At 38.8% G+C, this 21,638-nt stretch overlaps 1 protein-coding gene across 1 annotated transcript in view; it reads right to left on the bottom strand.

The window, feature by feature from the left end:
* The window catches only part of slc22a18 (solute carrier family 22 member 18), a 116,921-nt gene that overhangs the window by 35,897 nt on the left and 59,386 nt on the right, over positions 1–21,638 (bottom strand). The window contains exons 5-6 of the mRNA XM_043706113.1: positions 11,542–11,657; positions 9,673–9,783 (exon numbers count right to left, since the gene is read on the bottom strand). Of these exons, the coding sequence (XP_043562048.1) occupies positions 9,673–9,783; positions 11,542–11,657 (227 nt within the window). The remainder of the gene's footprint in view (positions 1–9,672; positions 9,784–11,541; positions 11,658–21,638) is intronic.

Genomic DNA, 21,638 nt, shown 5'->3' with positions numbered 1-21,638 from the left:
CCTCTCCGGCCTATCACCCTCACCTTAACCTCCTTCCACCTATCGCATTACCAACGCCCCTCCCCCAAGTCCCTCCTCCCTACCTTTTATCTTAGCCAGCTTGGCACACCTTCCTCATTCCTGAAGAAGGGCTTATGCCTGAAACGTCGATTCTCCTGCTCCTTGGATGCTGCCTGACCTGCTGCACTTTTCCAGCAACACATTTTTCAGCTGCAACAACTACACAGTTGCATTTTGCTCAGACCGTCAAAATAATTTACAACTAATTTACCAACAGATTTATGTAAAGAAGAATTCACATTGTAGTATTAAAATTTGAGGATGAGAAAAGTCCACTGGGAGACATTTAAGATGTAGAATATACATTGTTCACAAACAGATGAGTGGCCAAAAGAATGACCTTTGCAGTTTAAAAATCTCTAAGTAGATAACAATAAGTGCTGTAGACATTTATTAGAGGAGCACCAGGTATTTAACTAGAAAATGCTGTAAAATTGGAGAACTTCTTTGACCTGCCATTCAGTCCAGCAGAATCATTCAAACTAAAAGATCTTAGGATCAGTTAGTTAGTTGACTGAATCATGATAAATTAGTACAACATATCAGATATTTGACCTTGTGCTCCTTGGCCAGTGTAAGTATTAGCCACAGTTTCTGCTCCTGATCACATCCAGTGAAGCCTTTCACAAAGTGCACATATGTTAGGGAAGACAGCAATGGACTCAGCTGCAATGGTCTCCTCAGTGTAAGAGTCTGTCAATACTCAGTGTTTAGATTCACTCTAGTGAATGGCCATTTGGGGGTTATAAGAGAGAAGTGGAAGAATAAAAGGGGGAGGCAAATCAACATGGGATAGTAGAGTAGATAACTGAAGATTCTACTAATCCTTTGGGATGTAGTAATCAGTAAATATATTGTGCCTATGTCGAGATATTGCAGTGACATATCTACTCAATCATAATTGGTGCAAACAAACCAAGATCCATGGAAGTAACAAGAATAATTATTTTCAAGGCGGTTATTTCCAGCCATTTTAAAGGGATTATTCTGAAATCAGCCAAGCCAATGTGTATGATTGCACTCATATTACAGAGAATTTGTAAAGGACATTTTCTAACCAGACTGAAGACAGAAACAGAAACTCTAAACTGCTTGACATTTTGTTTCATTTTCTAATAATGTTTTCTGTGCTCTGTTGCTGATTGTTTAGCCATAGGAATGCTCTAGTTACCTCATGCAAGTGCAATCCTCTCTGTATGAGCATCTATTGTGATTGTTAGAAGTGCTATTGCCCAGCATAGACCTGATCTTGCCTTCATTTATCATTCACCTAAGTCCAGGAGTCAAGATAATGATCAGACCTGAGAACTCTGGCTGATTAATTTCTCTTCCCTTTATATTGCCCTTTATTGTCCAAGCTCATCTTGTCAGAGACCTACCTCGTGCTCCATAGATCTTATTCTTTTCAACGTTCAATTTCCACCCCGAGCTCTAGTGTTAGCTGTTAGTATTAATGCTCCAACTCCCTATGGTACTGTTCCTCCTTCAAATAATCACTATTCCCTTCCTCCAAAAACAATCAACCCATGACCCTGTAAGTATGGAAAGCTGATGGCATATGAATTAATAGGTATTTTGATTGGGTCTTCATATAGAAGATATAAGTAACAAGCAAGGAGCACTATTAATTAGGAAGTTAGGAAATTACAATCACCAGAGAAGTGATACTGAGTAATTTGTTGAAAATACAGATTGACAAATTTCTTGGTCCTGATGGACTATATTCTGGGTTCTTAATGGAAGTAGCTAATTAGATAATTGCTGCATTGGTTTTAATTAACTAAAATTCCCTTGATACAGGGAAGCTTCCATCAAATGGGAGCTCCTTTATTAAAACAGGGAGGCATACAGAAATAAAGGAACTGCAGGCCAGTTAGTTTCAATAAGGAAAATGTTAGTAGCCATTATGAAAGAAATTACATAAGGGTGCTTAAGAAGTTCAAGATAATCAGACAGAGTCAACATGGTATTGTGAAGGAGAAATCACATTTAATTTTTCTATTAGAATATTGAGAGGAAGTATGGATAAAGGATAACTAATGAATGTATTGTGCTTGGATTTTCAAAAGGCATCCAACAGAATGATATATTAAAAATGATTACATAATTATGGGCAGCACAGTGGCTAGCACTGCTGCCTCACAGCGCCAGGGATCCCGTTTCGATTCCCGCCTTGGATGAGTGTGTGTGGAGTTTGCACATTCTCCCTGTGTCTGCGTGGGTTTCCTCCGGGTGCTCCGGTTTCCTCCCACAATTCAAAGATGTGCAGGTCAGCTGAATTGGCCAATTGCTCATTGTGTTAGGTGCTTTGACAGGAGTAAATATAGGATAAGAGAATGGGTCTTGGTGGGTTACTCATCAGAAGGTCGGTGTGGACTTGTTAGGCCAAAGGGCCTGTTTCCATACTGTAGGGAAGCTAATCTAATCTAAAATAAAGCTTGCTGTGTAGGGAGTAGCATATCAGCATGAATAGAAGATTAACAGGAAGTAGAGAGTATGCACAAATAGATCTTTTTCACTTGGCAAGAAGTAACATGTGGGGTGCCACAAGGATCTGTACCAGTCCATCAATTGTTTATAGTTTGTATAAATGACGGAGATAAAGGGATGGAAGGTATGGTTGCCAAATTTGCTGATTTCACAAACATACATAGATGAGAAAGTAAGTTGTGAAGAGGACATAAAGAGGCTACAAAAATATATAGGTATATTAAGCAATGGTCAAAAATATGGGAAATGGAGCATCATATATGAAATTATAAATTTTGGCAGGAAAAATAAAGAAGCAGCATATTAGTTAAGCAGGGATAGATTGCAGAGAGCTGAAATGCAGAGGTTATGGGAATGCTACTGCATCACTCACAAAAGACTCATGCAAGTAGAGCAAGTAATTAGGAAAACTAATAGAGGCTTATAAATTATTGAGAGGGGAATTGAATACACAAGTGTGGAGGTTATGCTTTGGTTACACAGGAAATTGTTGAGACCACATCTGAAGTATTATGTACAGTATTAGTCACCTTGTTGAAAGAAGAATGTAAATGCATTGAAAGCAGTTCATATCAGGTTTACCAACCAATACCTGGGATGGGCAGATTGTTGTATCAAGCAAGGCAAGACAGGCTAGGCTTCTGCTGGAATTTAACAAAGTAAGCGGCAACTTGTTTGATAGGTATACGACGCTAAGGAGTCTTTATAGGGTAGATGTGGAAAAGATATTTCTTCTTATGGACAAATATAGAATAAAGGACTCATTGTCTGAAAGTAAAGTATCACTCATTTAAAACAGAGATGAGGTGAACTTTTTCCTCTGAGGTGATCATGAGTCTTTGAAACTCACTTCTGTAAAAAAAAGTGTTGGAAAGACAGTGTTTGAATATTTTTAAAACAGAAGTAGGTAGATTATTGGTAAGAAAAGGGGCAAGAAGTCAGAGGTAGTTCGGAATCTGGATTTGAGGTTACAATCAGATCATTGTAATCTTATTGAATGGAAAGCAAGTTTGAGTTGCCAAATGGTCTACTCCTGCACCTTGTTTGCATGTTCACCTTTGCAAACAATTATTCCACCTCCTCCAACCTCCCTCAATTTGCTAAAAAAATCCATGAATGTGTTGTTTCTAGAATCTTTGTCCACTTTGCTTGGGACCACATTTGTTCCAATCAGATTTCCACCTCTGTTAAAGCCTTCCCAAACTCACAAATGGCACCCTGTTTGACTAAAACAAAGGTTGACTAAAACAAAGGTAAACTAATCCTTTATATCCTTCCCAACCTGTCTGCAACATTTATTGCCTGTTGCCTTTGAAAAGTTTGTGGTGAGCTGCCTTCTTGAACTGCTGCAGTCCATGTGCTGCAGGTAGACCTACAAGGCCATTGGAGAGGGAATTTCAAGATTTTGACCTAAGAAACACTGCAGGAACAGCATTATATTTCCAAGACAGAATGGTGAGAGGTTTGGAGGAGAACTTATATAGCCTATCTTATCTATTCAGCTGCAGCCAGTGAACAACCTTTCTTCTTTTACTACTCTTCCACCATTATCCCTGAACTAATATGTAGCAGGTAATAGATTCGCATGGAGAAACTTTTGGGTAGATTAGCGGGACAGGTGAATGTCTATAAATGGATCACTTTCCGATGGGCAAGATGTAACTGAAAGAGAACCATAGGAATTGAGTGCTAGGCCTCAATTATTTACAATCTATATCAACGACTTGGATGAAGTGATCGTATATACTGTTCCTGAGTTTGCTGATGACATGATTATCGATAGGAGAGTAGGTTGTGAAGAGGACATAAGGAGTCTGCAAAACATAGGTTAAATGAGTAAGTAATAAAATTGCGGATGGAGTATAACATGGAAGTATGTGATCTTGTCTACTTTGGCAGGAAGACCAGGAAAACAATATCTTATTTAAATGGAGAGATTGTAGAATTATGTGGTACAGGCTGAATACCCAGGTACAGCAAGTGGTTAGAAGGCAAATAAAATGTTGAAATATATTACAAGGGGATTGCATAAAAACATAGGGCAGGCTAGTTGTACAATGGTCTTAGTTGGACCACATCTGGAGTACTGTCTACAGGTTTGGTCTTCTTACTCATATTCACAGAATGCTCATTCACCTAATTCCTGGGATGAAGTGTTTATTTGATGCAGAATGGTTGACTTTAGAGTTGTAGAGTCATCCAGTATGGAAATAGACCTAATTAGTCTAACTTGTCTGTGCCCACCAGACATCCCATTAGCCAGCATTTGGCCCATATCCCTTTAAGCCTTCCTATTTATAATCCCATCCAGATGCCCTTTAAATGTTGGCAGCTTGATCCATTCATGCACTGTGGAAAAAGTAACCCCAAAAGGTCTTTTTTAAAATCTTTCCCCACTCACCTTAAATCTACGCCTTCTAGTTTCTCCTTGGAAAAACCTCTTGTCTATTCACCCTATCCATATTCACGATGTTGTAATGCTCGATAAGGTCACCCCTCAGTCTCTGATGCTCCAGGGAAAAAACCCCAACCTATTCAGCCTCAGCCTCTCCCTATAACTCAAACATTCAAGTCCCAGCAACATCCTTGTAAATCTTTTCTGCACCTTCTCAAGATTAACAACATCCTTCCCGTAGAAAGGAAACCAGAATTGTATGCAATATTCTAAAAGTGGCCTCATCAATGTCTTGTATAGTGCAACACGATGTCCCAACTCCTATACTCAATACACTGACCAATAAAGGGACTGTGAAAAACACCTTCACCATCTTATCTATCTGCAACTCCACTTTCAAGGAACTATGCATCTGCACCCCTTGGTCTCGTTGTTTGACAACGCTCCTCAGGACCAAACCATTAACTGTATAAGTTCTGCCCTGGTTTGCATTACCAAAATGCAACATCTCACACTTATCTAAATTGAACTCCATCTGCAAACCCTTGGTCCATTTGATCAAAGTTCTGAATTTATAGAATCCCTACAGTGTGGAAACAGGCCCTGCAGCCCAACAAGTCCACACCCACCCTCTGGAGAGTATCCCATCCAAATCCGTTCCCCTACTCTATTACTCTACATTTACCCCTAACTAACACATCCCCAAACACTATGGACAATCTAGCATGGCCAATTCACCTAATCTGCACATCTTTGGATTGTGGGAGAAAACCGGAGCACCTGGAGGAAAGCCACGCAGACACAGGGAGAATGTGCAAGCTCCAAACAGACAGTCACCAGAAACTGGAATTGAACCTGGGTCCCTGGCACTATGAGGCTGCAGTGCTAACCACTGAGTGACTGTGCCACCCCTTTTGTACTCTGAGATAGTCGTCACTGTCCACTACACCACCAATTTTGGTGTTTTCTGTAAATGTACTAACCATACCTCCAAATAACTTATCTCCTCATATCAAATAATTTACATAAGTGACAAAAATACAATGGACACAACACTGATCCTATGGTCACTGGCCTCCAGTCTGAAAAGCAAACATCTACCACCACTCTTTGTCTCCTACCTTCAAGCCAATTTTGTATCCAATTGGCTAGTTCCCCCTGGGTCCCATGTGATCTAACCTTACTAACTGGTCTATCATGCGGAATCTTGTTGAATGCTTTGCTGATATACATATAGACAGTGTTAACCACTCTGTCTTCATCAATCTTCTTTGTCACCTCTTCAAAAAACTCAATCAAGTTAGTGGAACACTATTTACAACACACAAAGGCATGTTGAATATCCCTAATCAGTCTTTGCCTTTCCAAATGCATGTAAATCCTATAGAATTCCCTCCAACAACGTGCCCAGCACTGACGTAAGGCTCACCGGTCTATAGTTCTCTGGATTTTTCTTACAGTCTTTCTTTCAGGGTTGGGGCAACATTAGCCAGTTCTTCTAGCACCTCATCCGTGGCTGTCAATGATACAAATATCTCTGCTCGGGGCCAGCAAGCTCTTCCTTAGCTTCCCACAAAGATCTGGGAAATACCTGATCAGGTCCCAGGGATTTATCTACCCTATAGGAGAGCACGGTGGCACAGTGGTTAGCACTGCTACCTCACAGCGCCAGAGACCCGGGTTCAATTCCCGCCTCAGGCGACTGACTGTGTGGAGTTTGCACGTTCTCCCCGTGTCTGCGTGGGTTTCCACTAAATTGCCTGTAGTGTTAGGTAAAAGGTAAATGTAGGGGTATGGGTGGGTTGCGCTTCGGCGGGTTGGTGTGGACTTGTTGGGCCGAAGGGCCTGTTTCCACACTGTAATGTAATGTAATGTAATGTAATCTAATCCAGTCTTTATGCATCTAAACACCTCTGTGGTATGGATTCTTTTCAAGATATTGCTATTTATTTCCCTAAGTTCCCTAGTTTTCATGTACTTCGCCACATTAAATACTGACATGAAATATTAATTTAGTATCTCATCCATCTCCAGTGGTTCCACACATAGATAGCCAGGTTGATCTTTAAGGAGTCCTATTCTCTCTTGTTACTCTGTTGCCGTCCATGTACTTACAGAATCTCTTTGGATTCTCCTTAACACGATTTGCCCTCCCGATGTCCCTCTTAAGTATACTCCTACTGTCCTTATACTTCTAAGGATTCAATTAATCCCAGCTGTTAACACCTGACATATACGTCTTTCTTTATCTTGACCAGAGCCTCAATTTTTCTAGTCATTCAGCATTCCTTATACCTACTACCCTTGCCTTTCACAGTAATGGGAACAGAATGTCTCTGAACTCTCGTTATCTCATTTTTAAAGGCCTCCCACCTCCCAACCATCCTTTTACCTGCAAAGTGTATATTCAATCAACATTTGCAAGTTCCTGCCTAATACCGTCAAATTGGCCTTTCTCCAGTTTAGAACCATACCTTTTTGATCAGTTCTATCCTTTTCCATAACTCTCTTAAAACTGACAGAGTTATAATCATTGGCCCCAAAGTGCCCCCCCACTGACACCTCAGACACTTACCCTTGCTCGTCCTCTAGCAGGTACATCTACATATTGAATAAGAAAGTTTTCTTGTACACACTTAAATTCCTCTCCACCCAAGCGCTTAATACTATGGCAGGTTCAGTCTGTTTGGAACTTAAAATCCCCTCAATCACAACCTTATTTTTATAGATATCTGAGATCTCCTTACATATTTGTTTCTCAAATTTTCTGCTGACTATTAGGGGGCCTATAACACAATCCCAACAAGGCGGTCATCTCTTACCTATTTTGCAGTTCCACCCATATAACTTCACTGGACGATCTCCCAGGAATATCCTCCCTAAGTTCAACTGTAATGTTATCCCTAACCAAAAACACCACTCCCCCTTCCACTGCTAACCTTCCTGTAAGATCTATACATTCAGCTGGCAGTCTATATTAGAACTTTATACTTTTAAACTAAAAAGAATAAGAGATGACCCTAGTGAAACATACGAGATCCTCAGGAGGCGACTGGGTGAATGGTGAGAAGATGCTCCCCCTTGGAGACATTAGAACTAAGAAACTGTTTAAAATGTTTGTGGTCTTCCACTTAAGATAGAAACTAGGATAACTTTCTTCTCTGAAAGGGTTAAGATCTTTGTAAATTTCTTCCCTAAAGAACAGTGAAGGCAAATCAATGAATGCTTAAAGCTGAGTTAGATAGATTCTTGGTCAACAAGGAAGTCAAAAGCCATACAGGGTAGACAGGAAAGAATGGCAAGGCCATACTCAGTTCAGTTATGATCAAAAGGTGGAGTTCCTAGTTGGTACATTCGTATCAATGGTGTCTCCCAAGAATCCATTGTTGGTCCCGTGCTGTATCTCATTTATGTGGTTTCCACAGCAACATCATCTATAAAGTATCAGTTTTCATATGTGTGGTAATGCCACGTGGTTTTAGCTCACCTTAGCCTTTCACAACACCTCTTCAGCCTCTAAGCTATCATCTTCTGATGAGAAAAATAATTCTTCCAACTAATTGAGAATACAGAAGCCATAATCTTAGGTACGAAAAGTGTGGCAATGAAAAAGCACAGCATGTTAGCAGCGTCTGAAGAACAGGAGAGTCGATATTTCTTGAAATGTCGATTCTCCTGCTCATTGGATATTGCTTGACCTGCTGCGCTTTTCCAGCACCACATTTTCAACTCCGACTCTCCAGTATCTGCAGTTTCTCATAATCTTAGGTACATCTCACCAACTCCATTACCCTCTCTGGAAACTGTTGGAAGCTAAGCCAGGCTGCTTTCAACCTCTTAACACCAAGAATGCTTTCACAGACATATCCTCACTGTCAGAAAGACAATGTTCATCCACTTCTCACAACCTTCCTCTCCCTCCCCCCCCCCCCCCCCAATGGAGCTCCCTATCACCTGCTCTCTACCCTTCTCACTTCCCACTCTCCCTTCCACTGGCAACTATCCTCTCTGCCACCGCTCTTCAGATCCCTCTGCTACGTCGCTGTCATCATCCCTCACCTGAGCCGGCAAGACTTTGGATAAAGGGCAGCAAGTGAGGAGCTGAGTGGGAATCAGTGAGGGGGTCAGAAGGAAGCAAAGGAGATGGTGAGTGGATGGTGGCAAACAGTCTCACGGGAGGTGTCTAGAACTGGAGAACAGATTTTCAGAATAAGTTATCACCCATTTAAAATAGAGATGAGAAGGAATCTTTATTCAGAGAAACTATCTTGCCCAGAGAGTAGAGGCGGCTGTTTCATTAAGTATATTCAAAGCTGATATAAACAACTTCTTGAACTTTGGGAGAAGTTGAGGTTAGATTGTGGGCTGAAGGATTATGGGGAAGAGGGAGGAAGAGTTGAGACCACAATCAATTCAACCAAGATTTTTAGATTAGAGGTTCAAGAAGCCATATCACCTAATGTCTCTCCTCTTTCTTATATTATGCTAGAATAGGAGACTGAACCATTCCTTGATAAGGAAAATAAAATGAAAACTACAAGCAGTAATTATAGTTAGCATTTACCATGCACAATAAATGAAATAAGGTAACTCAACATTATAATAATTATTATATGTAACAAACATGCACGAAGTTCCCAAAATGTCATTATAACGCATGTTAGGAAAGGAGCTGACTTATCTCACTGTCACTTTCATATTCAAACAGTTACACAAACATGACTTACCCATTGGCAATCCAGTGACGGTTTTAATTGCAAGGACACTTGCAGCTCCTGGAATACTTAATAGTCTTAAGATTTCTTTCACACTGAAGATGCTCTTACTGTGAGCAGTTTCTGTAACAGAAATGTGTATTTCACTGTTCAGTACTGCGCTTGCTCCTTATTCCAGAAACACACACTTTTATTGTGATATTTTTACTGCAGGCTCTCCTCAAATGAGTCCTCTTGTCTCTCCTGATTTGGAGATGCTGGTATTGGTCTGGAGTGTACAAAGTTAAAAATCACACAGCACCAGGTTATAGTCCAACAGGTTTCTTCGGAAGCACTAGCTTTTGGAACACTGCTCCTTTATCCACCTGATGAAGGAACAGCGCTCTGAAAGCTAGTGCTTCCAAATAAACCTGTTTGACTATAACCTGGCGTTGTCTGATTTTAAACTTGTCTCTCCTGACTTAGTACAACTCAAGGTTTGTATTTGTGATTTTCCATTCAGTGTGGCTTAGATCTGTTGCCCATAACATCTTTGGGGAGCTGCTCATTTTATAAACAACCATTGCTTCAGGCACTAAGGTAAGAGAAGATGATGATTATCTTAGTGTCTCACAAATTATTTTTGTGAGCAAATAAGAAAGCTGCCAAGCCACTGCTAATTGATTCTGAATAAGGTGCACTTATTTCAGCTAGGAACTGATTTTAGACTGCCCAAACTCAACTTGAGAACTTAACAGTCTTCACAAAGCAGAGAATTGCATTCCATAAGACCAGGCTGGGCACAAAGCCACATTTCACAGGTGAAAGAACAATTAGTATCAAACGACATTGCTTTCTATGTTTGCATAAGAAATGTGTTATCAATCTCATTATTGTTTACCTTATCAAGAAATATAATCAGGCTTTTTTTGCCAGTGGTTCACTATGTAGAGATGCTGACACACTAACACTGAATCATATGAATCAAATACAAAAGCCATCAGCCCCTTGATTGATCTGTATCTCAAACCCATTGATCTAGTGCCTTTGATCCATATTCCTTGGCATCTTTAACTAACAAAAGTCGTTTGACCTCAGTCTTAAAAGTTTCAATTGAACCATCGACAGATATTTAGAAATGGAAGGGTTTCAGATTTATACTATTTGTGAAAATGTCCCAGACTCAATTCTAATTCTCTGTCAAAGGAGCTGATAGCAAGTAAGAGATCAGGTGAGGAATTGAACCTAGCCTCAGTACTACATCACAGAAGAAAGGAGAACTTGTTCAGTCATCACACTCTTGATTGCATTATTCGAGTTCTGCAATGAATAGTTGACCATCATTACCATTCGGCAGGGGATGAATGTCACAGACTGGATTTTAATGGACTTTCATGTGAGACTAAATCAAGAGAAATTGCTCCATTTGACAAATGGATCATTAACTGGAAGGTATAGGTTTAAAATAGCTGGCAAAGGAATTAGAGTGGAAATGAGAAGAAATTGTTTCACAGAAGGTTGCTAAAATCTAGAATGTACAATATGAAAATGTGGTATAGATCAGAAACTATAGAAACTTTCAAAATACCATCAATGTAAAGACAACTAATTTGAAGGACAATGAGAAAAAATAAGTTTGATCATATATATTAAATAGTTCCTTCCAGCACATGTTGTGCAGCCCTTTAACCTGCAAAAATCTATGAAATATCCATAGGAATCCGATGGCAAAACGTGGAGTCACACTTTACCGTAAATCAAAGTCTTCAGGATTGCAAGATTAAGGGGAGGAAACAGCAAGAGCAGATAAAGAGGACAGAAATATAAATGTAGAAAGACTTGCACATGGATTCGTTATATATATTTTGACATATAGTGTAATAGACAAAAACTTCAACTGACCTGACTTATTTTCCTTTGTCACGATCACAGGTTTGGTATTAGCTGGGATGTATTTCATTACTACAATGGTGTTAAGGACACATCCAGCTGCTGCAGTATAGGCTGCAAATGGCTCCCTGAAGAAAACAACACTATATTACATCAACATGATAAGTTTGCATCATCCATCTATCAATTAATGTATTTACTTTCTTTAACTGGAATTCAGGTTAGTGACATCAGATTTAGAGAGTTCAAAAAAGGTTTCTTCTTTGATCATTGTGCACAAAGGAATCTTTGTTTCATCAATTTAAATCGGCATTGCATTAACACAAATATCAGGAGTTTTCACTAATCTGAACAAATTGAACATTTTTATGCATTGTTTCAGAAAGCTTACAACTCATTTCTGTGGAAATGTGAATTTCTGGATCTCGAATACACTATTGTGGTTCCCACTGTATATGGTCTGAACCTAGGTATGTACTTGTACAACATTCAAAGCTTTTATGCAGTATTGTCAATCATACATATTATTAGAATTTAATAGAATTAGGTTCAATTGAAAGTCTCTGGTTCAAAAGAACGAATAGAATAATGGCTGGGATTAACTTTAGTCATCAGGTTTTTTTCCAGGTTCTGGTATATAATTAGACAAATTTGTTCCTTCTTTATTACATTACAATATGTTAATAGCAGAATTTCCAGAATTTCTGCATATGGAAGAGGGCGATAATAGGATGGAGCTCAGATGTGAAACATGACATGGTATATATAGATCTCTAATACTCAAATTCTCCATTTGTACATGTACAATTAATAAATTAAAAAGGTTGCATATTTATGAAGGGGCTTTAACATAATAAATTATATAAAGAACTTCAAATGTGCACTGTTAGTAAAAATTAGGCATAGAACCAAATAAGGGAATATTAGGGCAGATAACCAAAAGCTTTCAAAGATACACATTTTAAGCAGCATCTTAAAGGAAATTTAGAAAAGCAAAAGAGTTTGATTTTGAGGGTGGGAACTGCTGGAGGGGTCGGGGGCAGTGTAATTACACTGATTGGATCCAGACAGATGAAAGTGTGGCCACCAAATAAAACCAGGATCTGTAAGGCTCAAAATTAGATGTGCACATATATCCTGGACCATTGTAGGACTAGAAGAGATAGCACAGTGGAGAGATTTGGATTCTTGGTTTGAATTCTCACAGATGAAAATTTCAAAACTGAAGTGTTTCTTGACTATAAGCAAGTACAGGGATGGGAAAGGGATTTGGTGCAAGCAGGGATACAGGCAGTAGACATTTGGATTAGCTCAAATTTACAAAGGATTAACTAAGAGGAGAAAGTGAGGACTGCAGATGCTGGAGATCAGAGTCGAGAGTGTGGTGCTCGAAAAGAACTGCAGGTCAGGTAGGATCCGTGGAGCAGGAGAGTCGACAGTTTGGGCATAAGCCCATCATTAGGAATGTGGGACAGAAAGGAAAGTCAGTGGAAGGTTGGAGGCCGAGGGAGATTAGAGATCACAGATTTCACAAAACAAAAGGCAAACAGAGTGACTAAGATGCTCGTCTCAGTGACAGTGTAGATGTGTGATCAGAAACTTAATGCAGAATCAATGCGATATCAAACTTTCGTTTTGTCTCAGACAGTTGCCAGGGCGTTGGCATCCAAAGAACAAAATTGAAACATTTAATTAGAGAAAATTTCTGTTTGATACAGCACTGCATGTTTGATAGGTTGTAGTTGATGGTGATGTAGAACTAGTTGTTATCAGTGTAAATATGTAAATTTTCACCATGCTTTTGGATGATGCTACTAAGAGGCAGCATGTAGATGAGAAATTAGAGGGGCCAAGAATAAATATTTGGGGGACACAAGAGGAGCAGGAAGAGAAGCCATTGCATGCTAACTATTAAACATGAGGAAGAGATTTTAAGAGGCAATACTACAGAATGTAAACACTACTCAAAGGAGACTTAAAGTTGAAGCCAATTGTTTTGCACTAATGTTAACTAGGGCGCAAGATGTATATAATTTTTTAAAGCACATAAAAGAAGAATTTTCTTTTGCATAATACCTTTCACATTGTTAAGTTTCCCAATATAATCTGAACACAAAAGATTTCTTTGTGAAGTTTTGTAGCAAAGTCAGCAACTAATTAGTACATAGAAAGGTCCCATAAATGGCAATGAGATGAGAAAGTGCATTTGCTATTCAAACTCTCCGTTCTGCAACCTACTTTCAACAATGGCATGAAATGACATTGTCATACAACTATCAAAGATTCTGTACTTCAAGGACATTCACCTGCCTAATTCAATTACCTGTTATGAACTCTCTGATGGACAATTTCTCAAACTCAAATCTCAGCTTGTTTACTTGAGCATCATGCATGACTATCCATTAGCATAAAATAACTAGTTTCTGAAATCTGCGGACTAAGTCAAAATCTGAAATAAACTAAACAATAATTTTAGCATCCCCACTTGAGGAGTCAATTTTTACACTTTAGACTCATCTCCTCTCTGTCTGCTGTCCAGTGTGTAATATGACGTCCCTGTTTGGGCTTGCTTAATGTACGTACCTGGCTGCTACTATAATTATGCATCAGGCACATTGCACCCTATTCTCACCCTCTCAATTTACCCATATCTTCAAATCATTCAGATAGCAAATTAGCAAACAAAGTTTGTGACAAAATAGTGTTGCTAATTTACTGAATTGGTGTATCCACCAACATAAAACCTCCCTTTGAGATATTCATTTTGGTCAAACCTGTGATATTTGTCTGATTTTTCATGACAAACTAGCTGTCATGAAGTGTGGATTACAGAGACACCAAGAAATAATTATACCTGATTGTCAGGTTTCATTTAGCAAGATTATAGTCCAGTACTTCTCAAAGGAATTTGAACTAAGCAGTGAGGGTGCATTTAAAATCTTCACACATGAGGCGTTCTTGACAATTATAAATTTGTTTGTAGGCAAAGAGAGTTGAAACATTGGTGAGGATTTTTTACTTACATGCTAACCATTTTGCAGAAATCCTTGGCTATACTGCAAGAACACGCTCAGAACAGTTGCAATTAATGATAAAAGCTGAATTTATTTTGTAACAATCAACATTGCTTAGATTATGAAAACTTGATTCATTGATGCTTACTTTATTCTGCTCAACAGCGGAGGCAATTACACATTTTAGGCCACATCACCATAATATGTTAAGAGTTGAATAGGATTTGAAAAGTACACCACAGTAGTGGATGCAAAATCATTTGAGGTCTTCAAAAGAGAATTGGATTCTAATCTAAATAGAAAAGCAAATGAGGGTTACAAGTGGTTTGGAACTAAGTGAGCTGCTCTTGCAGATAGTCAGCATGGATAATTACCTACAATTATAGGAGAATGTCGCGATGGGTTGGGCCACACATAGGCAAGTAACAGAATATTGTTTTTTATTTACTAAAACAACTATTTTGGATGGTCTAACAGATTGAAACATTAAAAGAAAACCCATTTGGAATTGGAATCCCACAACAAAATTAAACAAACATGTGTCAAAAAGTATGGTGCTGAGAAAACACAGCAGATCAGGCAGCATCCAACGAGCAGGAAAGTCAATGTTTCGGACGTAATCCCTTCAACCTGATGAAGGGCTTATGCCTGAAACGTCGACTCTCCTGCTCCTCAGATGCTGCCTGACCTGCTGTGCTTTCCCTGCACCACACTTTTCAACTCTGATCTCCAGCATTTGCAATCCTCACTTTCTTCTTAGACAAACATAAGAGAAGGCAAATAGGAATATAAGAACATAAGCCAGTTCTGCATGTGATTATGACTCATCTCATCTTGGTCTCAACCCCACTTTCCTGCCTGCTCTCCATAACCCTTCTACCCATTAATAATTAAAAATATGAGTTAACTTAAGGAGGAGATAGACAATGTTCCAGCACCAATTGCACTCTGGGGTAGTGAATTCCTTAGAATCATTTCCCTTTGAGAGGAGTAATTTCTCTTCAGCACTGTTTTAAATTTGCTATCCCTTATCTAAAACTATGACCTGTATGCAGCCAACCATATACCTTGGTCAACTATATCCAAAGTTTGCCACAGAATAAGCAGAACTTCCTCATTTATCCCCAAGGTTGATGTTATTTTTAATTAATCTAGATTTAATATAATTACATAAAACAATATCACATATTGTCTAACAACCACCCTCTTCATTTCGCATACCCCCTACATCCCCACAACTACTATCTCCAGCAGTGTAGAATCACATGAGAACACACACAGTTTTATTTGAAAAAAAAATGCTCATTTGAGCATGATCCAAATTATGGTTTCCTTGGAGCTGTAACCAAGTTAAAAAGGAGGGGAATAAGGAAAAATAATTTTATTTTCTGAAGAAATCATTCAGGAAGGAACAGCAAGGACAAATGCATCTTTTTAAAAAAACAGTCAAAACACCACAGAAAGAATAAACAGTCCTGCATGCCAATTTCCTATCACTTAAAAATACTCCTGCTGTTTAGAGGGTAAATGCCAGGAAGTGGTTGAGTGTTGACTACAGCATTCTGGAGCTAATTAAATGCAAACCAAACATAGAGTGTTGGGTGTTCAGGATGTACCACTTCCTCCTTCCCACTCTCTATAAACCTGACAACAATCCAAACTATCACAGTGCAAGCCCAAATATACATACAATGAATTGTGAGCTGTTCAGCAGGCAAAAAAAATCAAGCTTGTCTCTTTCATTCCAAACATCTCCATGTTGCCACAACACTTTAAATGTAGCAAATATAAACTGTCTTTCTAAAAGTAACAGTACTGTGAACTTCACTAAAAGAAGAGATTTTGTCAGTCAATCATGCTTGTACTCACTTGTTCCATTCCATGATAATCCACTCGCTTCATATTACACAGAACCACAGCTCCAGGAAGTTTACAGGATAGAAGACCTTGTCTGTGTCACTGTTTATTAAAGCAATCCAAAATTAATCCCACTTCCTTACTCCTTACCACAGCTCTGTATTTTTCTCCAATTCAAATATTTATCCACTTTTACTTTAAAAGATGGAATGGTCCTTGCCTCAATTACTCCTAGTCAAAGCATTCCAACTTCAACAACTCTCTGCATAAACATTTTTGCCCTTAGTACTATTTCTTTGTAAATTCAGAATTCCCCTTCATTCACACTCTTTACAGAAAAGTTTTTCCTACTCACCATCATCATTTAAAAGAAGCTTCATTAAAAAGGTCTTCTTAGCTTTCTCCTAGTCCCAGAATTTCATTTCTCTCATACCCATAGTTTCTTATTGCTCTTTCCTTATCTAGCTTTGTCTTCTCTATAGTTTTAAATAACTTTTCTATGGCATCATAAATCGCACATAATGATCTTGTACTCTACATTGCTATTTATAAACCCTTAAATGCTGTTTGCTTAATGCCAACTTTCAAGAATTGAAATCTCTGTACCTTGTGTTTTTGTTTTTTTTTAAACATACTTTTTGCACCATTTCTTGCACCATCTGTTCAGAATACCTTTTATTGCCTCTCAAAATGAGCATGTTATACCTCTGTATTAAATTTATCTGCCACCTGTCCACTTTGTTTACCTACTCATATTCTCATAAAAGGCTTCTACAATTGTTTTCCCTGTTAGGAAAACATCACATTTGTGTGAACACTCAGCAAATATAAATATTATACTCCAAAGGCACACTAATTTGGTCTTAAGTCTTTGAAGAGTTTGAGTGCTACAATCAGCTTTCCTGGGTCATGAAGGAAGATGAGACCATCCTGTGAAAATGTAATTGAAAAGCAACTGAGATCTGCAAACCAGAATATCCAATGTTCAATTTAAATTTTTTGGATCCTTTTTAACTTGGCCTGTCTTGGGAGTGGGATATAATCAATTATATTTTAGAATTGGTTTTAGACCGAGGGAGATTGCCAGAGGGGAGGATTGGTTTGGGGGCAGGAAAGTGATGAAGCAATAAAAAAAACCAGCTATGATTGCTGCTATTGATTTATATCTAATGATCATCTGTACAAGATGGAGGGTGAAAGGAAAGAGGAGGGAAGGAGGAAGACAACATTAAGTGAGCATAGGACCACAATGTTCTAAAGGTCAATACTGACTAGCCAAGCTCACCATGAATATTTGGAGGCAAGAGTTACTTTCAATCAGCCAAGGCCTCTATAGAATCAATAGCATCCTTTTCAGCTGGTTAATAGCTTGCTCTAAATAACTAGTCATCAGTACCACCAACAAAACTGTGACTAATTTGCATCAACTAATGCAAAACCAATCCACAAAGGTGAAGATGTACTATTTCTGATTTAATGCTGATATCAAATGTAACCATTCATCTTAGCAATTCATCTCAGTTAGGCCAGCAGTTGCGGTGCTACAACTGGCTTTGGAAATATCAAGCAAGGAAAAGGCATTCAGGCAGGATTCTTGATCCAGTGACTCACTATAAAATGTGGGTGCAGATGTCAAATGATGACAGGGATCAAGTTTTCCGTTCTATATTCAACAGCTGACTCCACCCTGATAGCACTTACTGGCTGGTTTATATAAACTATGGCCATTTGACTTAGGTATATTAGAGCTCATAGGATCAGCCAAGAGAAAGGAAAGAAAGGGAATTAGCAGTGAAGAACACTCTGCTTTAATTTCCTCATCAGGTGTTGAGTGAACTGGGCTACTTGTAACTCAAAATAAGTATGTCCTTAGTGATTTAGAAATATTTACAGGCTGTGTGGCATTTGCCTGAACTTGCTAAGAGGGCTGTTCAGTGCTAAATGCTCTGTATTTAGCATTCTGCATGTGTGAACAGGAACCAAGCAGCAGTATACAGTCTGAAAGAAACCCTTCATCTCACTGGGCTGTGAACTGTGATTGACACCAGACAACCTCACCCCCGTAAAAATGCCAGTTGTACACACTTCCTTCATAGATCCTGTGTAATACAATCCCAACTCAAAGGTGGCATGGGGAAAATCTTTTTTTTTTTAAACATTGCAACTGGTTAGGATCTGGAATGTACTGCCTGTGAATGTGGTAAAGGCAATTCAATCAACTCTTTCAAAAAGGGATTTGGATAAACACCCTGAAGAAATGAATTTCTCAGTACTACAGGGAATAGTAATAAAATAGGACTGTTGAATTGCTCTTGCAGAGAGGTGGGATGGAGTGAGAGGTACAAGATCTCCTCTGAACAATAACCACTGCATGATACAATAACCACACCCATGTAATAGTGTGTAACATAATGTGAGCGGTCTAAAATCCAGGGCAAGTGCTCCAACAGTTGCCTATTATCCTGGGTCTCCCTTCTCAATGGCATTGTGGGTGCACAAAATGGACTGCAGCAATTCAAGAAGGCAACTCAGTATCACTTTCTTGTCAGCAATTTGAATGGACAATGACTGCTAGACCAGTCAGTGATGCCCATATCCCATGAGTGAATAAAAATTCAAGACTTACCATTTAGTGTCTTGTGTGCATACAATGCTTATCACCATTACAAATCTACACAACTCACTATACAGTTGGTTATTGCCCTGGATTTATCCGCAAGCATGCGGTGCCTTGAGCTCACTCTCAGCTCACCAAGAAACAGAACAAATTTTTCAGGTCGATGAGCGTTGACCCTTGTAACTCCAGTCATTACTGGAACAGTTAACACTATTTCCCTCCACAGATGCTGCTGACTGGTCAGTGTCTCCAGAAGTTTCTATCTTTATAACTCTCCACTACTCAGTGTATAACTTACTTACATTGTGAAGTTGCAGTGTGCCTTTAAAGTTTAAATTTTGAATTACTGTTCAATGATCAAGACAGAATAGAATGATATGACAAGAAACAAGATGACCAAGATAGTGTAAACCAGTGATTTTAAGTATCTGTGGAGGGGAGAGCTTATAGGTTCTTGATCCACAGATGTTACAAATGCAATGGTGTTCCGGTCTGGCATGAATATTTCAAATTCTTGTTCTTTACATTCTAACCTATAAACATTCAATGCATTTCATATAACTGAGCTGCTTGCTACATTCATCAAGGTCTGGATCCCCACATCATCTTTGATTTCTCAGTATTACCTGAGGCATGTTCTAATATCAATGGAAATATTTTGACATAATGTCACCATGAAAACATGAACAGGGAGACTGAAACCACAAAAAGGAGAAAGACTAGGGGCATGAGGAGACTTGTCCAAGTAAAGTTGATGAGTGTTTAAAGGCAGCCTTTTAACAACAAATTGCCTATTGCTAAAGAAGGACAGGGAATGACAACCAAATCAAACAGTGACTCTACACTGTGATCACATCTTTCAAAATCTTCCTAATGCTCAGAGTCTGTCGTACTTTCAAATGGAACCAGTACATATTTTGATTTGCAATTTCCTTCCCTCCTGTAGCACCGATTCTTCCTAGAATATTTTTTCATTTACGCAACCAAATTCAGTATCTCAAAGTGGCCAATCTTTACATGGACATCTAGCTATTCAACACTGGCAATGCCACATGTTAGCAGTGAGAATGTTTCTTACATTGTACACACACGCATCATTGGACAGTTATCAAAGTCAGAATCATAATCTTTAACTCAGATGCTAAAGCCAACCTTACCATCCCAACCAATATTCCAGTTGAGTTTTCTACCTCTGCATAAAATAGAGATTCAACCAATGTTTAAAGGACTACAACATTTGCTCATTCAGCCAATGGGAGAGCACAGATCTTTTAGATTCAATTTACAATTTGTCATTTCAGTTGTTAATTATATTTCAATTTAAACTTTTGCTTAATGCGTACAAGCTGAATAGGTTTTAGTGGACAAAATTGAACTGTTTCAGGGATACAATATTTCAGGGATTAAATCACTAAGTTGTTACATTTGAGTAATAATCTTTCAAGAGTAAACATGTGAGTTTAGAATGGGGTGAAAACTTAAGGTCTATGATGTGAACTTTACTGTGCAACACTTTGAATGACTGAATGAGCTTACATGTAGTAAATGTCCTAATCCTTACATTCACACTTAAGCTTTCTGAGCTCAAGGACCAACTAGTGACTGTAGAATTCCTGGAATGGGTAACCCAAGAGATATGGTTCAAAGTCTACTTTGACAAGATCCTGCCTTATTTTAATAAAATGTACCTTCCAAAACACTTTTTTGCCAACTATCTTTCTCCTTTTCCAGAACAAAATTAAAATGTATGGTGATATGGGTTCTGTCACGAAAATACTCCTCCAGCATCACCTCAAAACACCTATCTGGCTTCATTCCCCAGAGTTAGGTTCAGTCCTTGTAGGATTTCCTACACGTTAACATAAAAAGGTTTCCTGAATACATTTTAAGAAATCTGCCTGCCTCTTCTAAACCCTTTTTACAATTAATGTTGGAGAAGTTGAAACCTCTGAATATAGTTATCGTATTATTGTTTCTTTACATTCCTCAGTGAATTGTCTGTAAACTTGCTCATTGCCTGCTGACTGCTTGGGGGTCTATAATACACTCCTTACAGTGTGACTGATCCTTTTTATTCCCAAGTTGTACCCACAAAGCCTCATTTGATGAGGCTTTCAAGATATCGTTCATCCTTACTTAAGGGAGGAGATTGCAGAGCCATTGGCCTTAATTTTTATGTCCTCGTTGTCTACAGGAGTAGTGCCAGAAGATTGGAGGCTAGCAAATGTGGTTCCCTTGTTCAAGAAGGGGAGTAGGGATAACCCTAGTAACTATAGGCCGGTGAGTCTCACTTCTGTTGTGGGCAAAATCTTAGAGAGAATTGTAAGGGATAGGATTTATGAACATCTGGATAGGAATAATGTGATCAAGGATAGTCAGCATGGTTTTGTGAAGGGCAGGTCGTGCCCCACAAACCTTATTGAATTCTTTGAGAAGGTGACTAAGGAGATGGACGAGGGGAAAGCGGTAGATGTGGTGTACATGGATTTTAGTAAGGCGTTTGATAAGGTTCCCCATGGTAGACCACTGCAAAAAATACGGAGGTATGGCATTGAGGGGGAGTTGGAGGTTTGGATTAGGAGTTGGCTGCCTGGAAGAAGACAGAGGGTAGTAGTTGATAG

The sequence above is a fragment of the Chiloscyllium plagiosum genome, chromosome 16 (assembly GCF_004010195.1).
Source record: "Chiloscyllium plagiosum isolate BGI_BamShark_2017 chromosome 16, ASM401019v2, whole genome shotgun sequence".
NCBI classification, from domain to species: domain Eukaryota; kingdom Metazoa; phylum Chordata; class Chondrichthyes; order Orectolobiformes; family Hemiscylliidae; genus Chiloscyllium; species Chiloscyllium plagiosum.
This window is presented reverse-complemented; position numbering and strand designations above follow the sequence as displayed.